This window comes from Notolepis coatsorum (genome assembly GCF_963971535.1).
Source record: "Notolepis coatsorum genome assembly, chromosome: 8".
NCBI classification, from domain to species: domain Eukaryota; kingdom Metazoa; phylum Chordata; class Actinopteri; order Aulopiformes; family Paralepididae; genus Notolepis; species Notolepis coatsorum.
Window position 1 is genome coordinate 70929755 of NC_140172.1, and position 13480 is coordinate 70943234.

The following is a 13480-nucleotide window of genomic DNA, read 5'->3' on the forward strand; positions in this document are numbered from 1 at the left end:
CTACTCTAAGCCATCCTAGGTTGTCAAAATGGGCAGGGGTGAGGTGGGTTCTAGGAGTCAGGTCAAGCAGTAGTCTGACTAGTTTGTTTTGAGATGTTTGTAATTCGTTTTTTAGTGCCTTTGAGGTGCTTTGGTACCATGAGGTGCAAGCATAGTCGTAGTACCCTTGAATGAGTGCTCCTGCCAGAGTCTTCAGGGTATTCTTGTTTACCAGAGAGGAGATCCGGTACAAGAATCGAGTTCGTTGGTTGACTTTTTTTATTACATTGGATGCCATTTTGTCACAGGAAAGATTAGCCTCTAGGATGGAACCCAGGTAGGTAATTTCATCTTTCCTTGTGACAATATTGTCACCCACTGTAACTGAGAAGCCGTCGGTCTTGCTGAGTTTGTTATTTGAACCAAAGAGAATGGACTCTGTTTTGCCCATGTGTAATGATAGTTTGTTGTCGCCGAGCCATATGCAGATTTTGCCTAGTTCCGAGCTGAGGGCTTTTTCAACTTGTAACTTGTTCTTGTCAGAGACCAGCAGGGCTGAGTCGTCCGCAAACAGGAACAAGTTGCAGTCACAAGCTGACGACATGGCATTTGCATAAATTAGGAATAGTAGCGGTCCTAGTATGCTTCCTTGTGGAACACCACAGCTCACTGTGAGGGGGGGTCAACAGTGCAAATAATCATAGCATGCCAAAGCCCAATAGGAAACAAATCAAATCAAATTTATTTGTAAGGCCCGACAACACACGTTAATGTCCCCATGGGCCGGACACGTCTTCTTTAAACAAGTCAAGAAGAAACATAACAATAAGTCAAGAATAAAACAAGAACACCATAAGGTCCAACAAATTTAAAATAAATGCAAATAAATGAATGAATGCAAGCACTCCCAGACATACCCCACGTGAAGGTAAGGAAAAACTCACTAAAACCTAACAATAGGGGAAAATGCACCACAGGCAGTGTGGAAGAGAGAAACCTTAGAAGGGCCATTCAAGGGGGGATCTCCCTTCTTAGATGTCGTGATAGTAGTGTTGCAGACTAACAGTTGGTAAGCATGCACTCATGTGTGTAGTGGAACACAGACGAGTGCATGCAATAGCAACTGAACATTTTGAAAAATTAAAGATAGAGCTGATAGCGATAGCAACTGAACATTTTGAAAGATTAAAGATAGAGCTGATAGCGAATCTATTTGAGGCACAGGGGCGGCGCAAAGAGAGTCGCGTCCTCCCCGTCTTAATCACGGGACGTTCAACACTCCGGTCATCGCTCCGAGACAGCCGGAGACAGGAGGGCACGCAGAGAGGGTCGCATCCTCCCGGCCTTCATCACGGGACGTCCGACACTCCGGTCAGCACTCCGGGACAGCAACTCACAGGGAGACAGGGAGACAGGGAGACGGGACAGGCGTTAGACAGCTCGCGTGATTGTAGTGGGCGGACATAGCAATAGATACAAGTGGTAAGCATATATGTGAATAGAGTAGATATATGAAGTAAGCATATTATGTGAATAGAGTAGAAGTACTTAACCCAGCGATGAAACCACGTTGATAGACCACAGACCATGTTGACAGACCACGGACAGAAGACGGTAAGGAGCTGATCCGTGGCCTCGGTGGTGCATGTAGAGCAGTCTCTGCAATCTTGGCCAAGACCCCGAGACATCCATCACCCTGGTCAGGGGGGGGGGCAGGGGTTAGAGAGTTCCCATGTTTGTAGTGCTGCGGAAAAGCAGAGATGGGAGAAAATAGACATCCTAACTAAACTAAACAGATTAATATAAAGGTCAGTCCCCGACCAGGTGAGATCAGGGTAGGTTGAAGGAGAGAGAGAAAAGATGGGTCTTAAGCAGGGATTTAAAAGCTTCGACAGGTAGACACAGGTAGGGAGCGCGGTAGACAAAGGCTCTGTGGCCGGCGGATTTCTTTTTAACCCTAGGAATCGATAGAAGCCCCGCATTTTGTGAGCGCAGAGCACGAGCGGGCGAGTATCGGGAGATGAGATCGGATAGATAGAGCGGTGCAAGCCCATTAAAAATTTTGTAGGTGAGGAGTAGCACTTTAAAGTCAGATCGGGCTTGAATAGGAAGCCAGTGTAGGGCGGAAAAAAGTATAGTATCCGTGCAGCCGCATTTTGCACGATTGGAAGATTTTTGATGCTTGAATTAGGTAGGCCTGAAAAAAGTGCATTACAGTAGTCCAGACGTGATCAGACAAAAGCATGAATCAGGGTTTCAGCATCAGCCAGAGTTAAAATGGGGCGAATTTTTGGCGATATTACGAAGATGGAAGAAGGCAATTTTGGTGAAATTTTTTATACAGTATGTGCATTAAATCAGGGAGGAATAAAAAATTACTCTGAGGTTTTTTATGGTGGAGCTCTGGGATACATGACAAGTATCAAAGTTGAGGGAGATGTCCTGAAACAGGCCTCTGTGGTTTGGGGGGCCAACAATTAACATCTCAGTTTTATCTGCATTAAGGAGTAGAACGTTTTGCGACATCCACTTTTTGACGGCAAGCAAGCAGGCCTCAAGGTTTTGTAATTGGGAGGAATCATTTGGCTGCTAGACCTGCTAGATTTGCCATTACTCATGCACTGGATCCCTTGCACTTCTAAAGCAAATCACACAATGTAATTGTGTCCAACCTCACATGGGCAAAAATAAAGGGTCGTATAAACATCCCCTTCTACTATGTGGAATCAAAACAGTATCACAAATACTTTTATCTCTCTCCGCCTCTCACACAGTATCATGTCAGAGGTTATTTTCATTGTCTGGCCATACAAGAAAAGTCAGTTATTAAATTCATTTATTTTTCTTGATCAACTGGTATGACTAAATGTTTGTAAAATTGTACAATGAATGCATGTATTTATTATTATTGAATTATTATCCTTATGCGTAAAAAAATTATTGGCATTAATACTAAATTTGCGTTAATGCGTTATTCACATGATAACTTTGACAGCCCTAATATATACATTTATTTACATCCTTTTAAGCTTAGGGGACCCGTCGGGGGGCCATTGTGCACGTCGCACATGTCTCTGCACATTTGCCCTCATCTGTCGGCTTCAGGCTGTGTTATTGCCGATCAACCAACACATAGTTTGAAAGCTAAAATGGCAGCCATTTGATTGACACCTGACTCGACCTATTATGTGCTTTCAATCTCGGGTTATAAAACCAAACAGCCAATGAGCGTCAGTTTAGGAAAAGTGATTACGTCTGGTTTCGCCTCCCGGTGAACGGACCAGTCACCTCTGATGGGGAAAATGATTGACCGTTTTTGTAGCCAATGAAATTCTGGAGCTGATGGTATCTTACTGAGGGATGTTTACTACGATAAAGGGAGAGTAGAACAAGAAGAAAGGAGAATTACTCGCTCGACGTGAAGATTTATTGGACCGGACAGCCATTTTGGATAAGCATACCGATACAAACATTAGAAAAACATGTGTAAAACATCGACTTTGGACCTGTACTAGATAATACTTCAGGTTATGGACCCATTGTGTTTTCCAGATCATACCTATCAGCTGGAACTCTTTTGCAGGCATCTATTTGCAAACTAATTCATAGTATAGCTATACTCGATCATTGTCGCAAAATAATTGACCTTCACTGACGTTTAAAACACCTCTCAGAGGCGGCTCGGTATTTTAAACTCTGTGTCGGTCAATTATTTTGCGACAATGACCTCGTAGCTATACATTATCCCTTACATATGGCCGATCTCAGCCTTACTAGGAATGACTAAACCGTAACCATGGTGAAACCCAAAGGAATAGATTTATATTTACATTTAACGGAGAGCGGGATAGAAAGAAAGAGCGAGAGAGAGAGAGAGAGAGAGAGAGAGAGCGAGAGAGAGAGAGAGAGATAGAGAGAGAGAGAGAGAGAGAGAGAGAGAGAGAGAGAGAGAGAGAGAGAGAGAGAGAGAGAGAGAGAGAGAGAGAGAGAGAGAGAGAGCATGAGGGACAGCTCCAGTGCCTAGCTAACTTCTAGCTAGCGTGGGCTAATTCTAGTCCTCTAAACCAGGGGTTCCCAAACTTTTCAGGCCGGGACCCAGAAAATAAAACATCAGAGAGCCGCGGCCCAATGCACATCGTCAGGCTTTTTTTTTCTTCTTTTTTTTGCCAGGTGACCGATTTTTTAAGCCAAATATCACTTTCATTTCACTCCCACATCAAATCTGTCACCAAGTCTGCCTTCTACCACCTCAGGAACATCTCCCGTCTCCGACCCTCACTCTCAGACTCTGTGGCGGAGACCCTGATCCACTCATTTGTCACCTCCCGGTTGGACTACTGTAATGGAGTCCTGTTCGGGGTACCCAGCAAAGCCCTGGACAGGCTCCAGTATGTTCAGAACTCAGCTGCCAGGGTTCTCACTCCCAAGCCCTGGCAGCACATCACCCCCACCCTCATCCATCTCCACTGGCTTCCAGTCAGGTTCCGCATCACCTTCAAACTCCTGCTCCTCACCTACAAATCCCTCCATGCCCTCGCCCCCCGGTACCTGTCTGATCTCCTCCACCAGTACACTCCATCCCGGAACCTACGATCCTCTGATCTAGGTCTCCTCTCCATCCCTCGCACCAGGTTACGGACTTTTGGGGACAGAGCCGTCAGCGTGGCGTCCCCTACCCTCTGGAACTCTCTCCCCCCCGAAATCCGCAACGCCCCAACCCTGGACACCTTCAAATCCGCTCTAAAAACACACCTCTTCACCAAGGCTTTCCCCATCAGTTAGTTTTAGATTAAATTAGGTCCATTATCCCCTACTTTCCCTCATCCCCTCTTCCCCCTCCCCCCCCTACTTTCCTTGCCCTATTTTTTGTCCTGATTGTAAAGCGACCTTGGGTTCTATGAAAGGCGCTATATAAATTTGATTTATTATTATTATTATTATTATTATTATTATTATTATTATTATTATTATTATTATTATTATTATTATTATTATTATTATTATTATTATTATTATTATTATTATTATTATTATTATTATTATTATTATTATTATTATTATTATTATTATTCAATCCTATTAAGTTAGTTCAAGTTAGTTATTCATTTATATGTGCTATTTATGAGAGGGCTAACTTGTTGCAAAATAATTATGATAATAATAATAGCCTCATTAAAATACTATTGTTGCTTCGGTTGTTTTCAGCGTTTTATGTGCATAATCTGTTATTTAGTTTGAAATGTTCGTTGAAATAAGTAGATTTTTCGTTTTTGTTTATTTATTAAGTTAATATAAAACCATATAGTCACATTTTAGAATACAATACAATAGAATTTTAGAATACAACTAGAAACACTGTCCTGGCCTGCTTCTAAGTTCAGTGGCCTAAAAAAAATAAAAATAAAATTTGATTTTTTTTTCTTCTTTTTTTAAATCATCTTGCGGCCCTCCCGTGGCTGCGACCCCGACTTTGGGAACCACTGCTCTAAACCACCTTTTAACACTTATACCAAATATGTCAATATTCATTTACCAAACAGCATTTCAACTCAAACAGTACATATTTCCCAAACATAACCTTTATAATCCCCTTGGAGATACTTAGCTCTGACACTTTAATGATTAATGGGGAATTGTATTTCAACACTCTATTTAATGTGCCACGAGACACGGCATCATCAATTGACGGTCAACTTCTAAACCACTTTACTCGTCGTCTTAAACTTCTTAAACTTGACTCAAACATCACCTCAACTGGGCTCTCGACATTGCATGTATCATTGTTAACCTTTATGTGTGTTTTGTAATGTATTACCCACCTATGAAACAGGTTGTAGTTAATCATGGACAAGAGGAGGCGCGGACATGATGTTACTGGTTCTGAATCCTCTCAATTGTGAGAATCAGCTCGCCTCGTGCGCCCGTAGGTAGCAGGGTACGGTTCCATAGAAGGCGAAGTTACTGAACACAAGTCCTATACTGCCACCTTTCGACCAAATTATATTAATGTTGTCCATTAACACATTCGGGGCCATTGGGATGCGTCTAATAAATCTCTAGAGGACCGGCAAATGTAAACAGACTTTGGGCTGTTTGTAGAGCTAAATCTATACTTTATATATTGCTATCTGTCCATTATCATTGTCAATTGGGACCATAAACCGTCCCTTCAAAATGTATTAAAGAAAAAAATGTTTCATCAATAGGTTCTCATTTTATAGCGCCGTGAATATAAGCATTATACGGCATTTGGTCTAGTATATTTCCTGGAAGGCGAGATAAAGGGCTAATAATTACTAACGTTATATCCAATGGCATTTCCGTTATACAGATGCTACAGTTAAAACTCAAACTGCATATGATCGGCACGATCCTCAAGCATGTATGCATGAAAGGGGGGTGGGCGGGGGACGTTGTTTCTTATTATTGATTACCAATAACCGTGTTCGTCTAAGTAGCCACATAGGCCGATCGTATCGTATCATAACAAGGCTCGATCGGGCTGTAATTTATGTGAAAAAGATCTTACTATGAGCCGGTTGGATCCCCCCGAGCATTTCCCCGTTATCGATCACCATCTGGTAGATCGATATGTCCATTGGCTGATGATAAATCCCCTTATTGCATAGTGAAATCCGCAATCTAAAACGTAATCCAAGCTACATCCTGCACATCCAGAATCCAGCTAACTGAAAACTCCATTGAAAGTCAAAAAAAATAATGCTCCGTTCAGCCACAGGGCACACTGCATTATCGCGATAGCGCCCCTAAGAGGATCTGGCCGGTATTGCACTTTCTCGAATTCAAAGAGTAGGGTACATCTGCAGTGCCGCTCGGTGACCTTGAATAGGTTATTAAAATGGAATAAAAGCCAAAACAACTTGCCACGGATATATCCGTGCTTCTGTCCACAACGGGTGGAATCGAAACACGTATATATCCGCTGTTCGTCCCCATTGTGTAAAGTATGACATGACTGTTCTACCTTATTTCTGATGGAAGTAATACTGTATAAGTATGTTCACAAAGTTTTGACACATAATCTAATGATATTAACGTGATACCACTTCTAGTGGGCATCACATAGACACTGAAACTCCACTAACAAAGAACAGCCTAGACACTGAAACTCCACTAACAAAGAACACACACTATAAGAACAAGAACTGAACAGAAAATCAATGACACCACAAGAACTAAACTGAAAAACACAGAGGGTGATAAACGAACAAGACACACCTGGGCTGATTACAAACCTTGGAGGGAAACAGACAAACAAAGAACTACAGGAAACTGAAACAAGGAACTACAACTATGGAAAACAAGACAGAAAACTAAATACAAGACACTGCAAAACAAGAATACTACAAAGACTAATGCTAAACAGAGAACATAATACAAGAAGACTCGACCAAGACAAGAGAAACATAATCCATGAAAATACTGAACTAACAGAACAAAGGAGGTAGAGGTTGGTTCCAGGGGTGTTTAATGAAAATAGCACAAGATACAACACTACAGGACTGAGAAAAAGAGTTGACAGCCTGGCTGACTCACCAAAAGAAAAAAAAACACTAGAACAAAAAACTGAAAGGCAATAAACAAAAGAACAGACTAGACACTGAAACTAACAAAGAACACACAAGCAGAACAATGACACCACAAGGACAGGACAGAATAACAGGCCTGAAACACACAGAGGCTATAAATACACACCTGGGCTGCTTACAAATGGAGACACATAGGAGGGAAACAGACTAACAAAGAACTACTGTATATAAAACTGAATCAACTATAAAAAAACAGGAAACTAAATACAAGACACTGGGAATAAAAACAAGAATACTACAAGACAAATACTAAACAGAGAACACAATACAAGATGACTAGACCAAGACAAGATAAACAAAATACATGACAATACTAAACAGGGGAACGTGAACAAGAGGGAGAACAGACAGAGAACAGAAAGAACACAGAGAGGCAGAAAGAGTGGGGGAATCAATGTCCAAGGCAGAGGTGGGGGGAACAGAGTGAGTGGAAGGCCACGGCCTGGCAGGAAAGGCAGATTGGCCTCTGAGGTCTATGTGATGCACCTGCCTCAGCAGAAGATAGATGTATCTCAGTCAAATAGAGCCCACACACAGTAACCCTTGTTAGTGTTGCAGTTGTTTTCACATGTGTGTTTTCTCTCCTGTGATAGTGGAGGTGTGTGTGTGTTTTCTCTCCTGTGATAGTGGAGGTGTGTGTGTGTGTGTTTCCTCTCCTGTGATAGTGGAGGTGTGTGTGTGTGTTTCCTCTCCTGTGATTGTGTGTGTGTGTGTGTGTGTGTGTGTGTGTGTGTGTGTGTGTGTGTGTGTGTGTGTGTGTGTGTGTGTGTGTGTGTGTGTGTGTGTGTGTGTGTGTGTGTGTGTGTGTGTGTGTGTGTGTTTTATCTCCTGTGATAGTGGAGGTGTGTGTGCTTTGTCTTCTGTGATAGTGGAGATGTGTGTGTGTGTGTTTTTTTTCTCTCATGTGATAGTGGAGGTGTGTGTGTGTGGGTTTTATCTCCTGTGATAGTGGAGGAGTGTGAGTGCATGTGTGTGTGTGTGTGTGTGTGTGTTTTTTCTCTCCTGTTATAGTGGAGCTGTGTGTGTGCTTGTGTGTGTGTGTGTTTTCTCTCCTGTGATAGTGGAGGTGTGTGTGTGTGTGTGTGTGTGTGCGTGTGTGTGTGTGTGTGTGTGTGTGTGTGTGTGTGTGTGTGTGTGTGTGTGCGTGCGTGTGTGTGTGTGTGCGTGCGCGCGTGCATGTGTGTGTGTTTTTTCTCTCCTGTGATAGTGGAGGTGTGTGTGTGTGGGTTTTATCTCCTGTGATAGTGGAGGAGTGTGAGTGCATGTGTGTGTGTGTGTGTGTTTTTTCTCTCCTGTTATAGTGGAGCTGTGTGTGTGCTTGTGTGTGGGTGTGTTTTCTCTCCTGTGATAGTGGAGGTGTGTGTGTGTGGGTTTTATCTCCTGTGATAGTGGAGGTGTGTGAGTGTATGTGTGTGTGTGTGTGTGTGTGTGTTTTCTCTCCTGTTATAGTGGAGCTGTGTGTGTGCTTGTGTGTGTGTGTTTTTTCTCTCCTGTGATAGTGGAGGTGTGTGTGTGTGTGTGTGTGTGTGTGTGTGTGTGTGTGTGTGTGTGTGTGTGTGTGTGTGTGTGTGTGTGTGTGTGTGTGTGTGTGTGTGTGTGTGTGTGTGTGTGTGTGTGTGTGTGTGTGTGTGTGTGTGTGTGTGTGTGTGCGTGCGTGCGTGCGTGTGCGTGTGTGTGATAAAAGTAGTCTTGATCGACTGTGGATATAAGCATTCCGTTGGCCGACTATTTCAGTTCAAATTCTTCTCCCCTTCCACTACCTGCAACACAATTTTGCAAGGGCTTCGTTGCTGCATCCTGGGCTAAGCACCGCCCAGGGATAATTGTGATTGGTGTAAAGAGATATGAACAAGCCAGAGCATTTTCCCCTATAGCGGAATTATAATAGGTTCAGACAGACCTCTCGTAGTGTAACGTAGCATGGAGAGAGGTATCGCTGTGTGAGACTAGCTAAACGTGTAAAAAGACATGAATAGTCATACCCTTAGGAGAAAAAAAGGCCTAAAAAATCTTTTCTTTCACATAAGTGAGTGGAATATTTATATTTCCATATTCTTGATCCTATTCACTGAGCTTCCTCCCTCGTTCAGTGATTGTAGAGCCGGCGTCTGATAATGCACACGCACGCCGGCTCTAAGAGATGAAACACTATCATTAAAGTTTGCATTCAGCACCACATTCTTTAGCTTTTTAAAGGGAGCGTCCGGCAGATGGGCAGACAGAGAGGTGACACGGGAGGGAGGGCTCTTCTGGTGGGGAAACTGTCCCTGGCTAACAGGGTATAATGTGACCCTAGAGGTGAGGTGACCAGGTCTTAGCCACTTGCCAACACCATCTCTGGGTAAACTCTTCACCTTGACATAGAGGGGGATTTGAGGGTAGTCTTCCGCCCCACCCTCGGTACCAACCATTGAAGTGCCCTTGAACAAGGCACTTAACCACTTAACATGCGCCTAGAAAAGCGGCCATTTCTTTTACTTGAACTTGAGGACTGCATACTTTTTAATATACTTTTACTTTATACTTTATGCTTATAGCACATGCATGAGCCTGGTCTCTTTTGAAAGATAACATTCTGAAGTTTCTTACACAATAAAGAAAAATCACTTTTAGTGCTAATGAAATTGAGTAACATTTGTATGCGCAGGTGATTGATTGAATGCAAATTTTATTAACAGATTGCAGAATGGGTACAATACAGTACGGCTCAATACACACAATTGTTAAGGGGATGCAGACCAGAGAAAGACTTTCGTCTTGTTTACATCAGGGTCCCCCATTTTCAATTCATAATGAATTGTAAGTAAGGGTGCAATTAGCACCGTGCAATCCATTATTTGTGGATCTAGCCCTTGAGTGTGAGACTGTGGTTGTAAGGTGTGCATGTGTGGAACTGTGAGTGTGGAAAAGGGTGTTGCAAATTATTATTTTTAACCATTTTGCTGAAGAAGTCTGCTTTTATTTTCTCAAAAGGTGCTATAAAAATCCAAGCTATTATTATTATTAAGCTCTTAACATGCACCCAGAAAAGCGAAAACATTTGTACTTGAACTTGAGGACTGTATACTTTCTTTGAAAAGCATATATTTATACTTTATGCGTATAGCACATGCATAAGCCTGGTCTCTTGAGTTGAACTTGAACTTGTGTACTCACATCTAAAATCACTCCCTGTATCATAAGTTTGGTGAAGAAATCAATCTTTATTAAATTCTAAATTCAAACCATTTTCATGTACGTCTCACATCTCTGAAGGCCCCTGGGATCCACCCCCATGTGCAGGTTGTACCCTTCTCCCTTGTCAACCCCAGTGATTACATCCCTGTGACTGTGGGCAGCCATGACTCCCTCCTCATTGCTACACCCTTTATTCCATCTGGCCGTAATCAGGAGACATTCAGACAGACAATAGAATAACATGTTTAGAGCAGTTAAACATGAAGTTATGATTTGAGAAATTTGGATGAATGGGCATGCATCTACAGTATAATGACATTGTCAAAGAGACCAAAGGGCCACTAATCATCTAGATGTGTTTCAACACTAGATAGCATTAGCTGTAACATTTGGAAGCTCCCATGTTTGATAGTGTCAGTGCTAATACTAAAGTGGATGTACGACACGTTGCATTGAGGGGTAGATTAGGAGGACTGAATGGCATTAAATGTGGAGATAGACATCTTTAATACAGTTGCCCACTACCTCTCTCCCCAGGAAAATGTGTACATCATGTTCATCTTAAGATTCTACATGGTCTCATCAGAAAGCGTAAATAAAGTAGGCCTACTAATCGACCACAGGAAAAAGGTACATAATGTATGTTATGGTTACTTTATGGTTAAGGTTATGGTTAATTTAAGGTAACAATGTGGTTCAGGTTAGGGTTATGGGTTGAGTGAGGCAATCAGAAAAGTGTCTTGGTAGTCTTGAGGTAAAGGCACTTGCAAGTGTCCCGGGTTCATTCCCCAGCAGGGGAACTCAAACGTTTTTTGAAAACGTTAAAAGTAAAAATGTTGGAATATGTAATATTATGTACTGTACTTATTTGTAAATATATAACTTATTTGTAATATGTAGCCTACACATTTTTGTAAATACGTCAATATATTAGTTATACATTGACATGGCAATAACATTGGCTATATTCTAAGCAAGATAAGGCTGTGAGATTGCATTGATTTCTAATACTTCAATAAACAAGTATAAATTGCTTTGGCAGCCTATTGAGCTGTTGCAGTTTACTTACCACAGCCACCATCTGTTCGTCCCCCTCAGTATGGAATCCAGAGGGAGGCAATGCTGTCCGTCAGAAGGCAGTGGATCCGGACAGGAACCTCTCTCCACCACACCCCGCGACGCAGGAGGACAGGGAAGGTGAGGTGCACCCGTTCACCACAGCTGCGTGGATCAACGTACCCGGCCATCCCGGCCTGAAGGATCTGTTGACCAGGGACTTCCAGCCCAATGCGGACGGATCCCCATCCGCCCATCCCACGGTGCCGGGCTCCGTCTCATCCCGGGAGGCGGGGGAGGACCCATCCACCCAAGTGGTGCCCCACGAGGACGCCCCGGCCTTCTCGGACATTGCCACCACCGCCTCCACCACCGCCGCCACTCTGATAACCGTCCTGCCGGCCGGGCTCCCTGTGACTCCGCCCCAGCGGAAGTCCTCCAAGGATAAGAGCAGGGGAGCGGAGAAGGTGGCGGGGACCACAGACTCCCTGACCACTCCCATCGTTACGCAGACCCCCAATGCTTCTGTAAACAGCCAGACCCTTGCTGCCATGCCCTCCCGGGACACTACACCTCGCGGCCCACTGGTCGCTCCCGTCGAGACCACCGCTGTGACGCCCGCCCTGACCACTGCAGTGAGGACGGAGGAGAGAGGGGAAGCTAAGGATACAGTCAAAAACAACACCACCAGCCCTGGCCGACCGCTCACTAAAATGACCTCGGCATCCCCAGTGAAAGTGGATGAAGGAATCACCGCCACCCAAACAGCAGGTAGGCTCTCGTCATCCTTATCATTATTTTTTCTTATTCAATGAGCTTTGACTTAGTAATAATTCCAACCATTCTAATTTATACTGTGTGCTCATGATCTTGGGTCAATACACATGATCACCTTATTCAAACCAACAGGCTTAAGCCTGTTGACTCTCACACTCGCATTCTTATTCTGACTAAGGACTAGGGATGGACATGAGTAATCTTTTATAATACTAGGGCTGGAGTAATGTTTTATAATACTAGGGATGGAGTAATGTTTTAAAATAATGGAAATAAGTCTAAGGACTGTCTTGCGTTATCCTGATATATTTGTTTATACTGTATGCACCTGTGTATTGTATTTTATTATATCAAATAAAATCAATCAATCAATAAATACTAGGGATGGAGTAATGTTTTATAATACTAGGGATGGAGTAATGTTTTATAATACTAGGGCTGGGCATGAGTATTGTTTTATAATACTAGGGATGGAGTAATGCTTTATAATACTAGGGGTGGAGTAATGTTTTATAATACTAGGGATGGAGTAATGTTTTATAATACTATATTTACTAATACTAATATTGTATTTTATTATGTCAAATAAAATCAATCAATCAATCAATCAATACTAGGGATGGAGTAATGTTTTATAATACTTGGGATGGGCACAAGTAATGTTTTCCCAGATCCAGTACTCACATGAATTACTTGTTTACCTACTTACTTGTTTAAGGAAATCTATTTTTAGAAATCATCTTAAAGCGCATGGCAGCAGCAATTACGAGATATTGTGCAGAGTCACACACACACGCTACCGATTTTATTATTCAAGATTCAAGATTCAAGAGGTTTATTTGTCACATACATACCAGGGCATACAGTGAAATGCGGGTGGG

General features: G+C 42.7%; 1 protein-coding gene across 1 annotated transcript in view; it reads left to right on the top strand.

Moving 5' to 3' along the window:
- The window catches only part of LOC311233485 (seizure protein 6-like), a gene marked incomplete at both ends in the record, with an annotated part of 402600 nt that overhangs the window by 28031 nt on the left and 361089 nt on the right, over window positions 1–13480 (top strand). Inside the window, one exon of the mRNA XM_084320453.1 lies at window positions 11865–12593. Coding sequence (XP_084176579.1) covers window positions 11865–12593 — 729 coding nt within the window. The remainder of the gene's footprint in view (window positions 1–11864; window positions 12594–13480) is intronic.